Source organism: Liolophura sinensis, chromosome 11 (assembly GCF_032854445.1).
Source record: "Liolophura sinensis isolate JHLJ2023 chromosome 11, CUHK_Ljap_v2, whole genome shotgun sequence".
NCBI classification, from domain to species: Eukaryota; Metazoa; Mollusca; class Polyplacophora; order Chitonida; family Chitonidae; genus Liolophura; species Liolophura sinensis.
Genome location: NC_088305.1, coordinates 26,551,948 through 26,574,575, shown reverse-complemented (window position 1 = coordinate 26,574,575; position 22,628 = coordinate 26,551,948). Strand labels below are relative to the sequence as shown.

General features: G+C 35.9%; 1 protein-coding gene across 8 annotated transcripts in view; it reads left to right on the top strand.

Moving 5' to 3' along the window:
- Nucleotides 1-22,628, top strand: part of LOC135477942 (RNA-binding motif, single-stranded-interacting protein 1-like) — a 127,323-nt gene that overhangs the window by 94,363 nt on the left and 10,332 nt on the right. For 5 of the 8 annotated variants that reach the window (XM_064758173.1, XM_064758171.1, XM_064758175.1 and 2 more), the window contains 8 exons: nt 4,270-4,430; nt 7,951-8,009; nt 8,611-8,702; nt 11,592-11,811; nt 12,296-12,390; nt 12,605-12,648; nt 13,863-14,019; nt 17,205-17,309. In XM_064758173.1, the coding sequence (XP_064614243.1) occupies nt 4,270-4,430; nt 7,951-8,009; nt 8,611-8,702; nt 11,592-11,811; nt 12,296-12,390; nt 12,605-12,648; nt 13,863-14,019; nt 17,205-17,309 (933 nt within the window). Of the gene's footprint in view, nt 1-4,269; nt 4,431-7,950; nt 8,010-8,610; nt 8,703-11,591; nt 11,812-12,295; nt 12,391-12,604; nt 12,649-13,862; nt 14,020-17,204; nt 17,310-17,824; nt 22,199-22,628 lie in introns of those variants that run through there. The other 3 variants (XM_064758172.1, XM_064758176.1, XM_064758174.1) reach the window with 3 other exon arrangements.

Below are 22,628 nucleotides of genomic sequence, written 5' to 3'. Positions count from 1 at the left end.
ACAATCTGTGATGTGATGGCAGCATTCTGTGATGTGAAGGCAACATTCTGTGATGCGATGGCAACATTCTGTGATGCGAATGCAACATTTTGTGATGCAATTGTGGCATTCTGTTATGCAGGGGCAGCATTTCTATGATGCAATGGCAGCATTCTATGATGGTGTGGCAAACATTCTGTGAAGTTGTGGCAAACATCACACAATAGATCTGTGCAAGTAATACTTTATCATTGTTGTTCGTTTATAATGCTGTGGTGCACAGTTTTGAAAGGCTTGCCCGTAGAGCTTATAGATTATCTGCAGTGTGTTTGAAGCTTTATACTGAGGGATATTCTGCTGAAGTTGTATGAAACAATGAATATACCTCAGAAATTTTATGAAGAAGTTAGGCAAGTTACAAACGACATATGACTATGACTAAATAATTGGCATCTTGTATCGTGCTGGGGCATTCTGTGGTCAGAAACTGGCTTAATTAGCTGGCTGAAGTTTCCTCTTTGTAGCCTTATATACCATAAAGAGCCAAATTCTTCATATACTGTGTATACAGTTTTATGTAAATAAATCCATAAAGCCAATGCATTGAGAGAGTGTTTTTCTTAAAAGGTGATAAAATGCTGGATTGCTGCATTTCAGGTAAAGTTTAGGCTTTTTCACATGACATTGTGGTTAATGCATCCACCTATATAGGGTCATTTAAGGGTTTTTTGTGAAGTTCGATCAGTTTTTAATTAGAAAAAAAGTATCAGCATCAGCAGAATCATGTTAAAGCCTTTATGTGCTTCTGAGAGCGCAGTTTTGCTATATTTTAGGTGAAATACAGTACATTTATTTATTTGATTGGTGTTGTACGCCATACTCAAGAACATGTCACTTACACAACGACGGCCAGCATTATGGTGGGAGGAAACCGGGCGGAGCCCGTGGGGAAATCCACAACCAGCCGCAGGTTACTGGCAGACAAAATACAGTACAGTGCATTGGGCCTCTAAAGCAGGGTGGGTGTCCTCGCTTAGTATGATGAGACAGTATGCATCACCCTTCCTGAACAGTGTTGAGGTTGCCTGATAGTACAGGTAGATCTATGCCTTGGATAATAGTTTGCAGAAAGTATGTAGCAAATTGTACACAGCGGGTATGTAATTACTGTGTTGGGCTGTCCTCACGTGCCTGGCCTTTGAAATACTCCGGCTATTATGGGACATGGCGGTAAAAATAGTCTGCGAGCTCATGTACATAGATAGCATCTAAGTCAGACATGCATTCAACTCTCCTTCACTTAATTGAGGTCTACATACCTGAATTTACCTGTGATTGTAATCAGAGAGGACAGGTGTAAAAGTGTACTTACAGACATACATGCTGTATGCTTGGGTTAAAACTGATCCGGAAAATTTGCAAAGGAGAATTCATGTCAAATTGCTCATGATATTCCGAATAAATGTAAGCTTTTTAAAAAGTAATTTCCGGGGTGCATATTTATTTGCAAATTTATTTATTCTAGTTCTGTAATTTTTTTTTTTTAACTGATCAATAAGTTGATAAATTATGGTAAAAATTAAACATAAGATAACATTGTCCTACCTTAAATGAAAATCATTGTGTATGATACTGTGTGAATTCTTTTTTTAATCAGTATGCATCTTCTATAATGTAATGTTCAAGCAAGATTTGTGGGAAAACAAAAAAGGAGCAGACAGGAGTAATTATCGTAAAATGTGTGTGTTCATTGTTTACTTTAGATTTCTTAAAGACTTTTAAGCAACTGTGGATAATTATCATATAGTGTATTTCACTTAAAGTGAGGTGCATATAAATTTGCAAATTTCAGAAGCACATTGACGCCTTTAAATGATACCTTTGATGGCAAGACCAAGTTTTTCAGATGAGATATTAATCAAGCTTCTCAAAAAAACTATGTGGCAGTCTGAATGCAGGGGATTGTGCAACAACTGTTTGACCCGTATCAGTATAATGACTCAGGTGGGACGGCTTACTTGCCTTCGGTAAGTCGTCTCAGTTAAGCAGCACTTGATAAAAGAGCGGTAGAAATCCGTCCTGCAACTAGGAGGCACATATTACATGTACATGCACTCTAAGGACTCCTTTGTGGTCCTATGACTGAAAAATTGTTAAGTGCAACGTTAAACCCCAAGCACTCACTCACTCACTCAGTCAAAGAAACTCTGAGAGTAGCCCTATAATGTGGATGAATCAGTCAGAAATTAGGCAGAATGCATCACGAGAAAACTGCTAAGCTCGCAGTGAAACAAAAGTATTTGTTCACATTTTATTTCTGTAATCCTTGGATCTTGGTTGGACTACCTGAGTAAGACATAAGGCCAAGTTTTGTATTAATTTGTGCACAGTATTCAATCCCACTTTGCAACCTATTTTTTTTTTGTCAAAAATGACATTGTCTCAGTGATTTCAAACCATAAGACAATGCCCCAAATGAGAAAAGTTGTTTACTACACCTTGCGTGATCTAAGCCTTGATTACTGTGTCTCATGTCTTGAAAGGAATGTGGCCTGTTTAATCATTGAAACCAGCTTAACCTTTCAACAAGTGAAGAGTGCGCCGTCCCCAAAAATGAATTGCGTTTGTGAATTATTATACTGTTGCGATGTTTGTAATAAATGAAGCATTTTGGTCTTAATTTGTGTGGCTTTTTAATATTATAGCCAGAATAAGACCTGCTCAAATATTGTAAAATTTTACCTATGTTTTTTTTTGTGTATCTGTTGTATGAATATTTACTACAGCGAAAGTGACATGTTCGATCAAGGAGGAACTTCTACAAGCAAAATTCTGGTGATTTAGAACTGTGTTTGTTCGACGTACAGCTTTATGGCAGTTCAGTTTTACGTTCTGCCGGCTGCGATATGGAGATGCATAAAAACACCTTTATCAAGGGTAGCATGGTCTGAATTATAGCATTATGAGCTGATAACATTTCTTGAACATGCCTGTACTTGATCGGAAAGGGTATCGTTGGGGTTGTGTTGTAATGGTTACGCAGTGCAAATTACTGTGTTGATGTGGAAGCCAAATGTAGCCTGCACGGTATGCTTAATATTACCAAGGTTCTGGATGTTGCATTTCTAGAAAATTAAGTGACATATAGTGCAATATTTTGTTGATTTGAATATTTCTCCAAAGGTAACCGGCTACATGTAAATGTGTTTGTCACCAAGATTCTAGAGAAGAAAAAACAACATGCATAAGTATTTTGGGTGATGTGTATCTTAGAGAGCGCCTGCACAGTCATTTCCGTTTAAACTGTACTTTAGTTTGATTCCTGTAAAGTAAATTCATCTTGTTATTTGAAGCTACAACAAACCCTCCATGAAAATGCAGATTGATGAGCGCTCAGTTAAGATGCACATTTTTATGGTACAGAATTAGCGTTCTGTGTGTGTTTTTATCAATTTATTATGGTTTGTGGTGCAACCGTATACATAATTACATTGCATAAGTAACACTTGTGTATGGTTATCTATCAACTAAAATGAAACAAATAGCAGTGATGTGTGAATAGACTACATGTTTGTTATATGTTGTGCCTGTTTACTGACATGGTAGCCGATTAGCCTAGACAGTGTCTTTGTTCGGACCATTGGCCAATGAGATTGTGTGTTTGAGTCTGGCTAACATTGGCTCAGCCTCAGTCTTAATAGGTCAGTAGCATTCTCCTCACAGGTGTGGTAGTTTAATTACCCTAGATTTCTTCAAGTATCCATCCACAAACTTAGCTAGGCCGCTGTCATGAGAGAAAAACAATTTTGAGCATGGCAAATAGCCTGTTTGAAATAAACAAACATACAGTTTGATTTTGTGGCAGTGACGGTTCAAAATAATGAGCAAGAAAAGCCCAAATTAAGATGGCCAAATTAAATTGGTCAGAAATAAGGGAATTGAGACAAAATTGTGTGTGGTTATACACAATGGAATTTTTCTTGTTTGTTTTTGGATACTTGATTAGGCACACTTTTGGTATTATGTTACAATTAAATGTTTATTAACACATCCAAGTCCAAGGGGCACTCAAACTAAAATCCTGTTCGCTACCCTGCATGGACATACATGTGTATTATAGGGCCATTACTAAAGTTTTCTGTGCTTATAGACTGCGTATTTAGGTGTATTTTGCTTGTGTATTTGCAGACACATACATCACAAGCCATTCTTTACCATGCTTACAGACTGTATTTATGTGTATTTTTGCTTGTGTGTGTATTTATGTGTATTTTTCTTGTGTCTTTGCAGACGTATACGTCACGAGCCATGCCGGCTGCTAGTCCCAACACTACAAGCAGTCAGTCGAGTACACACAGTCAAAACATGGAGCAACTCAGTAAGACAAACCTCTACATCAGGGGCCTGTCGGGCAACACCACAGACAAAGACCTCGTCAACATGTGCCAACCGTAAGTAATGCTCTTGTAATTTATTTATTTATTTACTTATTTATTTGTTGTATGTAACATAATATTTAAGACATCGTCACTTATACGATGCCAGTCAGTCTTACTTGTATGGATAAAGGTATCTTAGGGTCTTGGATATTAAACCATGGACCTTTGGCAAGTCAGTGAGGAACTTTCCCATGTGTGATGGACAGATACACTTACCATGTAGGTGGAAGACAACTGCATGAACTTGACCAACCACAGTGCCCGCACAAGTAATGTTGATCTCTTGTCACCAAGGCCTCGTGAACATCTAGATTCTGAGGTGCTGAATGAAGAGCAGAAATGGTATACATGGATTTGCCTTGTTTAAAAGCAACATTTTGACACCGATTCTTATTTCGTTTTTCAAACTATTTGCTTGTGGGCAATGGTTTCATAAATTGTAATACCTTTAAACTGACAATCTTGGTCCTTAAGTGGACCAGAAACTGTAGGACAAGTATATTGAGGATTCTGGCATGGCGGTTGCTATAATTACCTTAGTCAAAGTTGAACTCCTGGGTTTTGAGGTGGATCATGAAAAAATATGGAATTGTTGTCTTAAAATCAAAGTACACAAACACAATCATGTTCCACAAATTCATTAGGACATTAGCAGTTAGTCACTTATGCATTTCTAATTGTGAAATACCTATTGTACATGTCAGTTCTGTAGGCCTGTACTCTCATTTTGGGTCGTACTTTTCATTTAAATGGGATAAGTACATGATTCATGAGGTCTGACCAGCTTATGTAAGACAACTAGTTGTACATTTTCACAACTGGCATAATTATACAAGACATCAGACAAATTGAACGGTTGACCATGTAGCTCGATAAATTCGCAGTGTAGGATGATTCATGTGAACTGACTTAACTTGACCGTTACAGAGTTATTGAAAAAGTTTGAGCATTTTACACGTTTCTTCTTGGGTCTGCCACCAACCTGCGGATGGTTGTGGGTTCCCCTCAGGGATATAAGTGAAATATTGTTGATTATTGTGTAAAACACCTGTCAAATAAAATAAATAAATAACATTTCTTCTTTTCAAAGTCATTCAACCCGTTCTCTTTTATGTGGTAATTTGTCTCATTTAAGGTCGTCTCTGAAAGTTAAGCATTGTTTTTTTCTGCATTGGTGTCTATTCCGATCACACCATGCCTGTCCTATATCCCCTGTCCTTACTCAGATGCTTTTTGTGACACAGGTAGACCTCAGTGAAATGCATTGATCCCTACTTCCTGTGTAATTATAGCGCTTCAACGAGACATTCCTTGTCCTTTCTCTTCTCAATCTCTCTGGTGAATGTGACAAGAGACAAAGTTAGCTAAAGACACGATACTCAGCCACAGTCACATTTTGTATTTTGTTGAAATTCGGCAACAGTCAGCAAAAGACATCTCTTTAGTTCTCCTGGAATTTATCCGTTCCTGAATTGCACTCAAGAGCCGTTGTGGCAAACTAAACAGGGGTCCTGAAGTGAGTCTGCGTCCCTGTACCCAGGGAGCTATATATCAGAGATGAAAAATGCTTCATGTTAGCTTATTGTTCTACACTATCCATGGGTATTGTGCCCAGATACTTTAATCATTCATAGCTTCATAAGCAAATCAGTTGTAGGTTAAATGTTCCAAAGCCTCTGTTCAGTATTGCACAAGCTCACATCAGCACTGTTGGCGATGAGAACAGAAGAACTGAAAGTAGCAGTGTAGAAAAAAAAATATTTCAATGCAATGTCAAGTTCAGAATTCCATCATATGTCAAAGTTAAAGTTTTCCTATTACCACATTCCAACAGCTTCGATTGTTTTATTGTTGACGTCTGGAAAGTTTAGGTTAAGATCATATTTAAATGAAACGCAATCAATGGGAGTCAATATTTTTTTATTATACAATTAGCAATGGGGTGTTTACCTGCCAAGGGCCATAGAGGTCAAATTCTGTGCAGACTTCAAACGATCACGCTCCACTCGTGTCTGTTGGTTTTCAATTTGTGATAATTTGACCAAAACACAACACAGTACGAAGGTGAGTCTAAGCAAATATGCTTTTGACACTGGAATGTTAGTGATCGGAGACCCCGCGGAACCAGGAACTGATTGTAACTGACGGCGAAAGGAGCAAACTGTGGGATAAGCTCGTTCCATTTGTCTCAGCCAGAGACTACGTGAACAGAGTCGATTTGACATTTTCAGCCATCGCTGTCCCCCACTTCGTAACATTTCACCGTCTCAGTCAAACTATTCGTTAATTAAGGACAATGTGACAGTTTGGGCTCTGCTGCAGATCTTGTATTTGCCTTGCTGGGTCTGTGACAGCCTGTAATGTTGTTAACAGTGCGCTCACATCCTTGGCTCTCCAGTAAAATGTGATAACACAGTGTGATATGTTACCACTGATTGCTCGGCTTGTCATGATTTAAGTCAGAAAATCAACCCCCAGAAAACTTTCAACATGTGCATTTTTTCTTTTCTTTTGTATTGTTTATAAGTGTGACAGTTTCTTTAAGTTTTTAGCCTAATGACAGTTTTTCTACAAATTACAGCAGTTCGAACATTTTCTCTGAAGAAGTTTTACATTTTCTCCAGAAACCAAAATAATAGATTTACAACTTTGAGTAGAACTTGGAATGAATGATGCAATGACTTTGGCAATGCTGTAGCCATGTTTTGGCAGGCAGGGCATTTACACTTTGGTGAGGAAATACATTAAAATGTTGTGCTATACACCAAAAGTTTCCTTATTCAGGATAAATATCTTATTATATTACATTTACATTTTATATCAGTTCATTATACAGACATATAAAAACAGCATTCCATGGGGTAAAACTAGCTTTAATGTGGAGACACTCGTGTTGCTGTTTTGTATTGAAATGCCATGCGAAAGACACCAGGTTCTTGTGTACATGTGTACTCAGCAAGCCATTTTCCTCATGAAAAAGATTAATCCTAAATATCTTTAAAAAAAAACCCAAATGGTTCAAAAGTAGACACTGTTTCAACAACAAAAATGATCTACACTTAACCCCTGTTAGTACTCCGCTTTCATCCACCCTTAAAACTGGCCATCAATAATTGTGTAAGGAAAAACTTTTGTTTAGCACTTTCACTTTAAATAATAAACATGGTGCCCCCGTGGCTCAGTTGGTTAGCGCGCTAGCACAGCATAATGACCCAGTAGTCTCTCACCAATGCGGTCGCTGTGAGTTCACGTCCAGGTTATGTTGACTTCCTCTCCGGTCGTAAGTTGGAAGGTCTTGCAGCAACCTGCGGATGGTTGTGGGTTCCCCCGGGCTCTGCCCGGTTTCCTCCCACCATAATGCTGGCTGGTGTCGTATAAGTGAAATATCCTTTAGTGCGGCATAAAACACCAATCAAATAAATTAATAAAATTAAATAACAAACAAGTTATAAAAATATAGGTATGCATGCTAAATCCTTCACACTGAAACTTGTGTGTATATATCAGTCTGTTTTTTTTGTTTAATTTGTAGATACGGAAAAATAACATCAACTAAAGCAATAATAGACCAGCAAACACAGAAATGTAAAGGTAAGTGCACTTTCTGTTTGGGATTTGCAGGCTAGTCCAGGATGATCTCAACAGTTAATGTCTATCCCATATCTTGTTCAGATTTCACCGACAGAGATTAATGTATGTATAACAGTAGTGCTCTAGATGTGGACCATAAGCTTTGTTTTCCGGGATTACATTACTTTTATGGTTTCCTAGGCAACTGACTAAGCCGAGGGACTTTATAATGTCCTTGTGAATTTTATTTTTTATGTTTTCCTTTTTATTCTGGTATTTACAATTGAATTCAAACCATATAAATTAGTATGCAATACTTCACCTGCATGTAGCTGATACTTAGTTTGTGAGCAGAAAGAAAGGATTTTCATTTTCAAAAATAGTGTTGTTTAAGTTCGCCATCATGGAAATTAAATATACCAAAACTGGAAACTGAATATTTTGTGTAGAAAGTTATGTAAGTTCAATGAAGTTTTGGTCATAATTTTTAGATGGAATGTTTGTATGTTTACCTGACAACATACTCTAACACATTCTGTCAGTCTATCAATCGTTGAATCATACAAACACCCTTACAGGTCAAATGACTCACAGCTCTGCCTTGTGTTCGGCTCTTTTCCAGGTTATGGTTTTGTGGACTTTGAGTCTCCACAAGCTGCTGATGTGGCAGTCAAATCTTTACAAGGCCAAGGAATTCAAGCCCAGATGGCAAAGGTTGGTTCTTATGTAAATATTCCAAGGTTTGCTCATTTTCTCTTAGATTTCTCTTCCACCTAGGCTTTTCCTGAACAAATGTCACAGGTCTAACACATCTAAGTCTAATTTCTGAACATTTTGTTTTCTAGCTGTACATAGTTTACTTTCACCATAATGGTAGTAGCAGTCATATGAATCAAAAATATTCTTGATTATGGCGTAAAACACCAGTCAAATACATAAAAAAGTAAAAAGTATTCCCCAGGAGAGGGTAGGTAGATGTGGTGGTGGTTTGAAAGTTGGCAAGGGGACAGGGAGGGGGTTGTGCTGAAAATATTTCACTTGACATAGCAGTATAGTTATTGTGAGCCGCCATTATTGATTCAGCTTGTATCCTAATAAAATCCAAGATATATATCTATGTGTGTCCGTAACAGTTAGTAATGTAATACATGCATGTATTTGAAAAAAAAAAACAATTTCCAGTAGAGAAAGTTATCAAGATTTTGCCAGACATGTAGTTAAAATTTCATCGGTTATATGAAATTTTCTGTAGGCAACATTTTTTTTACAACATGGATACGATGGAAGTTTTTTAACAATTCTAGGGCCTCCGTGGCTCAGTTGGTTAGCGCGCTAGCACAGCACAATGGCCCAGGAGTCTCTCACCAATGCGGTCGCTGTGAGTTCAAGTCCAGCTCATGCTGGCTTCCTCTCTGGCTGTACATGGGAACGTCTGGCAGTAACCTGCGGATGGTCGTGGGTTTCCCCCGGGCTGTGCCCGATTTCCTCCCACCATAATGCTGGCTGCCATTGTATAATTGAAATATTCTTGAGTACGGCGTAAAACACCAATCAAATAAATCTGGATACGATAAAAGCTGGATCCCCGGACTTCACATCAGGACTGTTGTTATGCAAATGCTCTTCTCGTTTTCCTGTCTCTCTGCAGTACTTCAGATTTTCCTCTTTTTTTTTACAAATCGGAAAAGCGTGACATTTGTATACCAAATATAAACCACCCATTGAATGGAGGAAAAAATAGTGGCCTATATAGGTTCATTAATCATTTTAGTGTCTAAGAGAACTCCTATTTCAACTAGAAATTCTCGTTTGGTCGTTTCTGAACCGGCCTTTAGCCCGAGGCAAGTGAAGATGATAACCCTTGATAGCTTTGTCTTGCTTTCGTGTGCAGTGGAGAGATGACTCTTCATTACCACACCATAAAGTACATACATACATGGATATATGATGATAGTATGACAAAATTGCCTTTTTCTTTTCGATTTCAGTGTTTATTTCATTGTATTTACATGTACTGTGCTTTGTTGTAGCTTTTGTTATCAGAGATTTTTTAATCTTCAGATCTCCCATTAACTTGAAAAAATAGTCGTATGCTACAGTGGAAATAAAATATTTTTTTAACTGTGTCAAATAGAGTTGAAAGCTATTGGTATCTATTAACTTAAAAATAAATTCACATCATTAAACATTTTCCCTCCGATGGTATCAATGGCCTTTCTATACATAGCATTTATACTTGTCCTACGTCGTGACTAACTGCACTGAGAGGAAACCTATTACAGTCATTAAGTCTACTTTAATCATAAATAGGACGCCTACAAAGCGGCAGGATAAAGTTGGCAAACAGAGCTCATGAGGGCCCATTGTAATCATTTAGGGATACATAAACTGATTGTTTTTTTTATTTTGTAATGTGCAATTTAGGGAATGTTTTAACATGCAATTGTGAAAGTACAAAAAAGCCTGCCTGCAGATGTATCTTCAGACGTGATACTGTCAAAACACCTCTGTGGGAAAGAGTCTGAAGAGGGGTGGGGGGGGTGGGGGGTGGGGAGGTGTCTGGGGATCAGAATTGCGTTGATGACATCAAATTTCTGACCATTTGCAGACAAAATCCCAGAGACTGTCCATACATATCAAGCTAGACTTTGTGTGTGTCAGTGTCTCTGTAGAATATATCTATGATGTACCTGAAGGAATGTGTGCACTGCTGACCAGCATGTAGCTTGACACTGTACATTCGTCTCAGGCAGTGTTATATTCCAGGGTCAAGGGTCAAGAGATATTGTGTTCCTTAAAATTAACTTGAAATCCAAACTTCCAAATGTTTTGACCTAGATTTAAGAGAAAGAGGGAGAGAGGATTAGTTTTCATTTAACAGGATTTTAGCTCTGAAATTGACTGCCATGGGAGTTATAGTGAAAAATAGCATTAGATAACAATTAAATACACGTAAATAAACAAGTATAAATATATCAGTGGATTTTGGTGTCTCAGAAGTCCTGTTATTGCAGTTATTTTTGTCTCACACCTGAAAGAGCAAAATATTGTTTTTAATATGAGGAAAAAGCAATGAAACTGACAATAATGTTAGAGAACAATTTGAATTTATCTGTTTGATATGAAAGATTCTGTCAGATACAGCCCATTTTATTTTATAACATATTTGTTCCATTTTACAAAAATTGCTAAACTGTAATTTGTGCATTTGAATGTGGCATCAAATATAAATTCCATGACAAGTTGCCTTTGGGTGGATTTTGTTTGAATTTATTTATTTACATGTATCTGATTTGTATTTTACGCCATACTCAAGAATATGTGACTTACATGACAATGGCCAGCATTTTGGTGGGAGGAAACCGGGCAGAGTGTTTGACCTTTAATTAAATCCAAGAATAAATTTTCTTAGTTACATGAATGTGTCAGTTATATGTCTCAAATTAAGGTCATATGTATTTTCAGCAATTGGTGCATTTAATTAAAGATTAAAACTTTAATGTAGTGAATAATGGATTGTAATGTTTGAATTGTGAATATTATTTTTGAAGATGTAAAGAATTCAATAATAAATATTTTTTTTCTTTTTTATTTTTTTTTCAGCAACAAGAGCAAGATCCGACAAATTTATACATCGCAAATCTGCCCATATTTTATTCTGAATCAGAGTTAGAGAGTATGTTTAAAAGCTACGGAACCGTTATATCAACAAGGATACTTCGAAATCAAGATGGAATTAGCCGAGGCGTGGGATTTGCAAGGATGGAATCAAAGGAAAAATGTGAACAGATCATTTCTGCGTTTAATGGAAAAATTATTCCAGGCAAGTATTCATTAAATAATACAATCTTTCAAGATTAGTGTACATTTTGGCAAAAAGAGCTATGTTGCTGTCGTTTTGTGAAATGGTTTTCTGTAAGTTGTTGCTGCATTTGACCCAAGGCGATCCATGTAATAGCCGGATATCGTAAATATTGTGTAGAAGTACATGTGTGTATGAAGCTATGTCGTCATTTCCTCCAAGTGTTTGGTGCAGACAATTTTCAAGTGTTATTGTCATTTTAAGATTCTTCTAGAAACCAACGTTTTTTTTTTGGTTTTTTTTTGTTGTTGTTGTTGTGTTTTTTCCCCTTTTTTTTACCAAATACCTGTACAAGTCTGACTTCCATGTACGTCTGTGGGGTGATATGTTGATCAGTTAATGATCAAAATGCTGTTCACCAAATAACTTTTTATCTACACCTTTTATGAAAGAAAAATAATCATAAATCATTTATTTTCTTTTTTTTGTTTGGCCTCATCAACAGGAGCAGCAGAAAAACTTTTAGTGAAATTTGCTGATGGCGGAAACAAGAAGAAAAATCAATTTCAACAGAATAAAATCTGGGGAGATCGGGCAGAGGTGAGTTACTTCCCTTGATCCCCATTATTTTGTTGAGTGTTAAGAGTATTTGTCCAGTGCCAATGAAAACAAGCTTGAAAATGTTTTATACTTCAGTTTTGAAATTGAAACTGCATTTTTTACTATAGTAAGAGTTTTTTTTTTGTGTTACTTATGGATAGAATTTACCTTATATACTCGCATATGTTTACATAAATCTTGTTTTTGTTTACAGCCAATTTCCCTGGCCTATGAACAGTCGCAACTTGCTCAAAATGGGTGAGTTGACTGTCTGTTATATAATTGTTTGCCAAAGCTTTGCTGAGAATTGCTGAATACAAATACTGTTGTGTGAAAAGCATTGGGTGTGATCTGTAATCATAAATTCCCAGTTTATACTTATACTATATCTCAGAACTGAATACCATAAGGCTTTGCATTGATTATTTGAGTCAAAAATTTTAAAGCATTTGGTTTTATTAATTAAAGTGAAAGAAGGCAATTTGCCTGTTTTCTGTAACATGTACATGTACTGACTTATGTTTTTCATAATATCACAGTTGGCAATGCTATGTTGAAAAGAGCTATGATAGATTTGCCCAGTTTTTATGACAAAAGTAATGCGTTGATCTTCAAATGCCCATTCTTACTGTCAGTATAGCAAGTAAATGTGATTAATCATTAAAACAGTGCTAACCAAGCTTTATTACTGGTATCAAAATTAATGATGTGCCCAACCAGTTCAGTACTCATCTACTCTTGAGTATTGGATATAATTTGTTGTGTCAGTGGATAAAGGGAGGTAATCGTGTTGAAGGCGTGTGACGGGAGATAAATGAACTTAAGGTAGCTTGTGACAGTTTGAATATGCAGCTTTTGCAGTGTTGTGGCACAGCTGCAATTTGACCAGTAAATTGAAGTGCGTTTCGCAGTTGACCTTAAAAGATTGCTTAAATGCGATTCAAAAAAGTATGAAATTAATCTTCTGACCACTTTAAAAGATCTAGTGTTTCTGAAGGAACAGTGGTTTGCTTAAGCTTTTCATTAAACTCTGTGTGAATTGTTTGTGATTGCTTTTTAATATATGCCTGTTTCTGTTATCCTTAATTGCCAGATTTGGTGTAGGAAACATTCTGTGCTTTTTATTAGTGGCATAATGTAGAAGTGCAACTTGTTAAACTGAAGGTTACTCAAAATATAAATATGCGTGGAATTTCGTTCATTGAGTTCAGTTGTTGGTTTTTTTTCTGTGAAATTTAATCGAACTAAGAATTTTACAGAAGGATTCTTGATATTATAAGGACATGCCACATTTCACATGCGAAATGTTGTATCTACTTGGGATATAATTAGCATCTATTGAGATCAAGAAATCATGCATTATCAGAGCTACCTCCCTTTTTAAATTCATGGGTGTCCTCCCTAGTTGCACTTCTGCCAGCTGGCGTGTATCTAATCGACTAACCATAGCAGACGAACTTATAGAGGTACAGTTTGTATATGCCTTACAGTGTCCCTACCCAGACGTTGGTAGGCCCAGGGATGTTGTCACGCTACTCCATGGCGACGACCCCTGCAACCTCGTACCAGGTCCAATCAAACGCCGGCTGGGTCCACCCTCATTACATCATGCAGCCCCATATGACGGCGGTAAGTCTAGCTTAATTTCACCCTTTGAGTTCACCCAGAAAATAAACAAAAACAGCCTTTCAAAAGCCATGTAGATAGTATCTATGTCTTTGTAACAAAATTCAGTTCAGTAGCTGATGTTGATTTGTCACGATAATGTTATTTCCAGAGCATTAAGTTTTTAGAGGGTATTTTGTTTTTTAGCATTTTCTGGGGAAAATGTTACCATTGAAGCAGAAAAGACAAGTAGCTGTCTAACTTAAAAGATGGATATTGTATTCCTGAAATACAAGTATTCTGTTTCACCTAAAGCATAGAATGTTTCGAGTGAAACATGTTTCTTGATTTTAATGGATTCATCTCCCTTATAGATCCACTCAAGAGTTTTTTTGTGAAGTTTGATTAATTTCTTATCAGGAAAACTTAAATGTTGGCACCAAAGAATCAATTTAAAGCTTTAATGTACTTCTGAAAGTCCATTTGTACTTTGCAAATTTTAGGTGAAATACAAATAACTAAAAGTACAAAAAAACAATGAAATCAGATCCAGTTATCTTCTGTAAGTTCACTCAGACATTTTGACATATTACAAGTTGTCATACATAAAGTTTCTTTATACAACTTAATGTATTTTTCCATGTAAATTCACCTCAAAAGGGCGTTTACAGACGTAAATCTACGCCATAAATATTACTAAAGGAATTGAAACATAATTTTTTTCCAGTGTGATATAATTTCAAAACGTTGTTCTGAATTCACCAGAACTCTCAGAACCAGAAACTGTGGAAACTTTGTCATGGACAAAATTTTAGGTCAAATGAATATAATTTTCAAAAAAGTAAAGAAAAAACAACAAGTTCAGTGCTTGCAAGCTTTAACTACGTGCTATAATACAAATAGGAACAAATTGCACTGTGAACATAAGCATTGTGCTTCACGGGAGGTTGTTATGAAAGACACATCCCTGATACTTTTTGTTATAGTGATTGTAATTTTGTCTGAAAGCCTTGACATTTTTTATGACACAGATGCTGGATTGCATTCACACAAACACAAAATACTTTTTCTTCACTAAATAATAATATTTGCTGATGAACCTGTGGCTTTTGGCAGGCTGTTTTTATGAGTTGTGTATTTCTAACTTACATGTTTTGTGTTTTAAAAATGCATGCGTGAAGACTTAATTTGATGTTGAGTGCAAATTTGTTGAAAACTGTCAAGTACTAAAACAAAGTCATGATGCACTTGGATTGTGCATAATTTATCAAATGGTTTGGTGTACCTGTGTAGGTAGAAAGTGGGTGGGCATTTGATTTAAATGAAAGATCATATGTGAATTGAAACAGCACTGACTGTTTATTTGGGGCGAAGCGCAGCATGTGATCATTTTGTCTTCTCTCAAATCCCCCTAAGCAAGGAATACAATATTTGTCTTTCCTTCGAATATCCCTACTTAATATCTGAATGTGTATTCTTGGCACAACTTTTGCCATATCTGAAGTTATTTTTCATGCGATGAAAAGAGAAAAGTAAACTTGTGAGCATTTAATATACATTTCCTATTCGTTTTCTGAAAGTTCTGTGGTGTTCTGACATCTGACATCAAATATTTTGCATTCCTGTGGAATAATCACCCGTTTGATGAGTCCTGCTTAGTTATTTTCCAAAGAATTGAGTTTTACCTGTGCATGTTTACTAGATTAATGTGTAAATTACACAGTGCTAATAGCCACACCCTGTTTCAGTACAAATACTTAATAGTTCTACGTTGTGAAGCAATTCAGGTGTTGCATGCGTTCTTGTTTAGTTTCTTCCCTTTCTTGAACTCAGAAAATTTCATTTATTCTGCCCGACAGTTCATTTCAAATAGGTTGGACACATATAGGTGAAGAGATAGTAACTGGCCTCTTTTGGGCATTAATTTAACAAAATTTTGAGCAGTGACATTTTTAACACCCCGGTTTTCTGAAAGGCTCAGAAAAGAGCCATGTTAGACGCCCATGTAAGGTTGAATGGCCATTTTCGACACCCTGATATGCTGAAAGGTTCAGGAAAGGGCCACGTTAGACACCCATGCAGGGTTGAAGGGCTATTTTCGAAAACCCTGATATGCTGATAGATTCAGAAAAGGGCCATGTTAGACACCAATGTAAGCTTGAATGGCCATTTTCGACATCCTGTTTAGATGAAAGGCTTAGAAAAGGGCCATGGTAGACACCCATGTGTTTTAAGCTAGGAGAGGGGTCAGTTTGGACATCTCCAGTTGCTGGACACCTTGATTTCAATTAATTATTTAAGCTTCAAATCTGTGTCAGCATGAAGTTGCAAGGCTTGTTTGACCAGCACAGGGGTAATGATCTGGTAGCACCTGTTTTCATGTATCAAGGTCACTTGTGTAAGATTTGCGCATTGGAGGAACTTTTCAAATTTCTTAGAGTTTTGCATTCCAAAGTTATGAGGTGGTGGATGCTGGGTTCGTTTCTCACTGGGCTGAATTTGTTGACATCTGGCCTGGAATTCTCATGCTTTAGATGAGGTACTTTAATTTTTTTGGGGTATAAAATTTAAGGGACGGCCATTTTTTATGAGATGATGTTGCTACCGAGGCTTTTAGTTGAATTAAAGTCATTCTTAATTGTTTGTGGGCATTTTAATTAATTTTTTGAAAGCACTTTAATGGGTAATAGTTAATCTAAAACACTAAAATCTGATTAACTGTCTAATATGGCAAACGGTTAAACTGCCTGAGTTTAAAGAGTTAGTACTAAATGATGATGGTGAGTGGAATAACATTGGTTGTTAAGGTGATGGCTTTTAAAAATTTAAGATGTTAGTTGTTACCAATCTTGACTAGTCTTTGTCCTTTAGGAATAACTTTTTACAGTGCTCTTGTGCCTCAAATTTAAATTGCAGAAATCTTTCCAAAAAAGTAGACTTTCTGCCGTATTCTCTTTAAATTGAGATGACTGTAATTTAACTGTATTTTGAAGGAAAACCTAGCCTTTAAAACATTCAGTTTTTAGTTGTAAGTCGAAGTCAGTGTAAGAAAGACTTTCTCTCATTTCAAAAGTTTTCATTTAACAGAGGAGCTTTTTGTAGGTAGTGCTAAAGATTTTCACTTTCGAAAATTAAAAAGTAGCAAATGGTAGCTTGCATATGCGTTAAGCGTTTCATTGCACTAAACAAAGGGCATTGTCTCTTTGTAGATGATGCATTCGAACATGCCCCACGGGAGTTCTTCATTGGACCATAATGGGATCTTGCCCCCGCTGGCCAATCAGATGACTTCACTCTCTTTAGCCGGTGCCTCGGTAGGCGACGATCAGCCACCACATCTTTAAGCCCCTTTGACTCAAACCAAACATTTTCCCATTTCTTTTGACAAAGAGTTCTTTGAGTTTTATTTTTCATTTTGCGTGTATTTGCGGTTTCGAATGATACCATATATGTAGATAGGTTTTTGGGATTGTGTGTGTGATGTTGAGGATTTTACAGCATATTTGCCTTGACGCTGATGTACGCCTATGAGCATGGCAATAAAAAGCGAACAGAGAGGCAGGGGAGATAATAAAAAGATACGTAGAGGATTTATTTTTTGGTGGACTTTTTCCAGATGCTGTTTAGGAATTGCTAGCGGTCATAATTGACCGATATTTACTACTGTTGAATTTTTACGGCACACATACACACACACACACACACACATATATATATATATATATATATATATATAAATACTACGGAGATGTTTTTTTTTTTTTTGTTGTTTTTTTTTTCTGATTTCAAAGTTTATCATTTCTTTGTTTGTTTGTTTTTGGTTTTTTAGTTGATGTGAAGTAGGTTCCGCTGAAGAGAGGCTGGTTTCTCACACGGATACGGAGGACCATGTATTCTGATTCCGCGATCACTGATATCTAGATCTCCCCTATGACATCAGAGTGGACTCTTCCACTCTTTTTGAATGAAAAACAAAAGAAGGGCATGGAAATATATTTTTGGCAGAGCAACAGTGTTGTGAAATTATAAGTAAAAACATTGAGAAAGAAAATACCCTGTATTTTTGTTTCATTGTTAGGTAGAGTAAAGAGAGGGGAGGAAATTTCAGATTTGTTATTTTTTTTGTCTTAGTTAGATTTGCTTAACCAGTTTGTTTTAAACTAACCAATCATTGTCTTATGTATATTGTTGTTAATTGTGATGCTTTTCTGTTGCGCATGTAGAATTTTTTTAGCATAATCGCCATGTCATTTGTGGTGATTCCTGATGTCAGATTTGTTGAAGAGTGTCTTCAGGAAGGGAAGTAATTCAGAAATTCAGTTGTGAAATGTACTCAAGTGCATTTGTGTTTTTGTTTTGCTGGGTTTTCTTGTAATGACAAGGATTACACAATTTGAGGTGTCATTTTAAGGACCTAAGCATGTCCTTCCCAAAATAATCTCTATTTTGTCTGTTTTTTTTCTGACTCGTTAGTGTTTTAAATCGATACATATAAATTGCTTCTACATTGATGTGATTTAATCCAAGTCGTAGGTAATTGTACATTTGTCTAGTTTATTTTTAACACAAAAGGTTTTTTTCTTGCTTATGTTTTTGTTGCTTTTTCACTTTTTTGAATTAAGCCTGGTAAGTGATAATATAAATGACTTTAATGTAGGTGATACGTCAAGGGAGGCAAATGTGTAAAATTAAATCGCATTGGACAACACGTCTTATCTGTTACGATTTGGACAATATGTCTGCTTGTATCTCACTGTTTACTCACAGCTGTAACATTTGTATCAGTAAAATTAGATAAAGGCAGCATTGATATAATATCTAATAAATTTCACTTGTCCTGAATTAAAAAAACCACAAGATAACTTTAAACCTGTTTGAAATCTTATTATCTGTTACATATACAGTAAACCCTGTTAACTGAGAATGATTAATTTTGTATCAAATATGGTGTCTACTATTGTTGTTATTGGAAATTTCCAAAAGAAAAATAAGGATATTTTGATCTCTTCAGTATTTTTTGAGCCTTTGATGTTTGTTTTAAATAAACTAGTACCTTATTAAATGGCAGTTACATTACATAAATTTCTATTCTTCACTTTACATGCACCAGGATTTTGTTAGTTCTGAATATTAAGCTGAAAAACGATATATGAATACGTATATTAAGGATTGTCCCTACGAATAGTACTCTTTTTAAAAACACGTATATATGTTTTTTTTGGAAGTGTCTTCTCAGTAATTAGTTTTTACTGTTGTACTGACCAAAACCATGCAACTGTAGAGGAATGCCTTGCTTCCTTTGAATAAGGTGAGTTTTATTTTGTAATTGTATCTCTATTGGATATGAAGATGGCGCCACTATTGCTGAGAAAAATTTTTAATATCCTCGTATTGCTTGAATTAAACTGTTACACATCTTGTTTGTGCAAGATCCATAGCTAGAGCCACTTTCAGCACAGTTATAGTACGTACTAATTTATTTCTTTTGTAGATGTACAAAACTTTTTGTGTACTTTTATTTTTTCTTACAATTGCAGTGATATCGTGTAATTTCTCTTATAATCTGAGTGAATTAAGATATAGTTTTCTGTGAAGACGCAGAATACCTTTATCCTTAGTTAATAGAATAGTGGATTTTTTTTTTTTTATCTTCAACTTATGAAGTTTGATTTAAATAGCTATTAGACTATTTGTACGAGTGTTACTCTGAAGAAGACGTTATACAAAGTTTTGCGTCAGGCACCTTTTACCTCAAGTGTCTAATTTTATGCACATTCTCTGCAGTCTGATATCGTTTGTCATGGCAAAGACAAATGTAAACAACAAAACAATAACCATTATATTCTGTATTGATGACATTGGATATTATTTCTGGAGGGTTATGAACCCTGTCATATCAGCTAGGTGTTTAGTGTGAGTTCATGCAGTATTGCTCATAATAAACGATATCAAGCCACAGAGTCTGTTGTCAAAGACCATGTAAAAACTCAGGGTGGTTATAATGTATGTTACTGTATGTAAGTCATTAATGGGGATTGTTAATTTTTTTGAAGAAAATTACCACTTCAGTCAATGCTCGCGTATGTGAGGGGAAGGCATGGAAGAAAAACTGCCGGACCAAGAAGTGTACTGCTAGGCAAATACTGCACAATCTTAGCGCAACAAATCTCCTTTGTTATCCGGAAGGCTTGGTGGTGCATCTTGAACCCGCTCACACAAATTCCATTCATGTAAATTTGTTAGTACTTAAGGAATGCCACTGGTTTGCCCACCAAATAGTTTGTTGGTGTTACGATTTGAAACACTTGTCTTTTGATGGTGCTAGGCCCATAAATTATTTGTACAAAAACATAAGACTTTTGAAAATCAGTTACCATTTTACTCCATAATGTACAGTGTGTTACACTCAGTGTGTATCTACTCATGAATATTCAGCTATTTTTTCTCCTCTTTGTTATCTCCCCTTATTATATTCCACTAATTCAGCACCACACAGATTCAATCCATGATAAGTTGTTACAAGTGTATCAGTTGTGCCATTTCGATGTTGTTTTTTGTGTACGCCTTCATTTAAGAAGACACAGAATTTTGTAACCAGAGCTTGTAGCATGAAGTGTGATCGTTCAAAATAAGCTATAATGAAAGTTTTTCAATTGTCAGGGTTTTTTTTTTTTATAAAAGGACAAGTAATGGCATCATTTTGACTTGAATATCTCCAAGAAGACTCCTTGAAAAGCCTTAACATTTCCATTGAACAGGTGTATGCAAATCATGTCACATGTCTTGTCCATTACAGAAGATTTTGATTTAACTTCAGTTTTTCAAGACATTTGTGCAAGTCTCTAGCATACATGTAGATTATTTTTTTTTTTTCGATAGATTGCTAAATGTTAACTCGATACACAATTTAATTTGTTGTTTTCAGTTCATGAGCCAAAATACTAATAATGTCCACTATATCGTGTAAAACGTTGTTGTTTTAACATTTTTGTCTACCTCTTATGCAGAGGAGATGACTATTTTTCCACTAAGTCTTTGTTGTTGTCTAAGTATCCCATTTTTAAAAATGCTTTATCGGAGTTATTTTTTCCGCACGTCAAGTGAAAGTGCTTGAAATCATTTTAACTATTTCCCTTCGAGATGGGGTTGTGGATAGTTAACATTTTTATCATTGCAACGTTTAAGTTTTGATTCCGTGTAAATGTTGTATTTGTAGTGATGTAGCTTTTTGTTGCTTTTTTTAGGACATATTAGATATCTGACCCCATAGCTGGACTTTTATGGAGATTTTTATGAATGATTTTGCTTGATGTATTACTGTTTTTAATTGCGGTGGTGGATGTGTGTAGAACTTTCGGAGAGTGATCTCCCCTGGATAATTCAAGGCTAAATGTTGGGGGAACACCTTCACACAGATAAAGACTTCACATCTTTTTGATGAAATTTTTTTTCCAAAAGTAAAAGTGTAACACCTTGGCTGTTTGGTTTGTTTAATATTTTTAGCAGACATGTATCAAGACCAGATGAGAATATAAAACTGGTGTTTTAGTTGTGTCAGAATTTAGAATACCACCAGTAACTCTTGTGACTGTTTTTTTTTTTCTTTTTTTTTTGAAAAGGTTTATTTCCCCAAATTGTTGGCCTTGTTTATTCTCTAGAGGAGAATTCTTTCCCTACACTTGTAAATAAAAAAAGCAAGAGACTGCTTTCGTGAGTACATTAATTAGTGCTGGTAGTGTTATGACTAGAAATTAATTAATTAATCAATTGTCTTTTTTGAGAGTTTTCACAGTTTTGTGGAGACCAATTTGTTTTGATTGATTTTTTTATGAGACTTGTGGGACAAGGTGTGAGATGCTGTACATAATTTTGGTGATATTTTTGGGGGGAGAAGTTGAAGCACAATATTTTTTGTGACTGTTGATGGGATGGTAAACCACTCGTTTAGCCACAGTTTTTTGGGGGGAGGCTAAATGAACATTAGATGAGAGTATACGGATTGAGAGGGGTTTTTTTAAAAGAAGTAGCTGTGTGCAGTATACAACTGCAGCAGGGAAAGTCGAAGATGTTAGACTTTTGGGTTGTCTTTGATTAGCATTTTGCGCGATCAGCTTTTCTGTTGTCTGATTGAGGGCTTGTTTTAGAAAAACAAGCCCAATTAAATGTCTGATCAAAACTGTGTTGGAGAAAATAAAATGTTTGGAATAAGTTTGCTTTGTTTCTGCCCTTTTTTTCCACTGGTAGTCTACAGAGGCTGAAGAACATTGTAGGAAAAGAGTAAAATTTTTAATTCACTGGGCACATAACATTATCTTTACTGCCGATTTGGAAATAAGAACTACAAAATCAATGAGCGTGTCCTAAGAAAGTATATGAATGTTATATGAGCTGCTGACAAAAATGGTTTTCTCTCAGGAGACTGCCATCTTTCTGCAACTTTTAACACATTGCCAAAAACAGCCATCTGTGGTGGCCAATTCATATCACTTTTTTGGCAGTGTGTGAAAAGTTGCAGAAAGCAGTTTATCTGTGAGCCTGAAAGATGGCAAGTTTTTATGCTCTTTATTTAGAGACACATAGAGCAACAAAACAATTTCTTATGTAAATATTTAGATATTTTAATCTGACAAAAA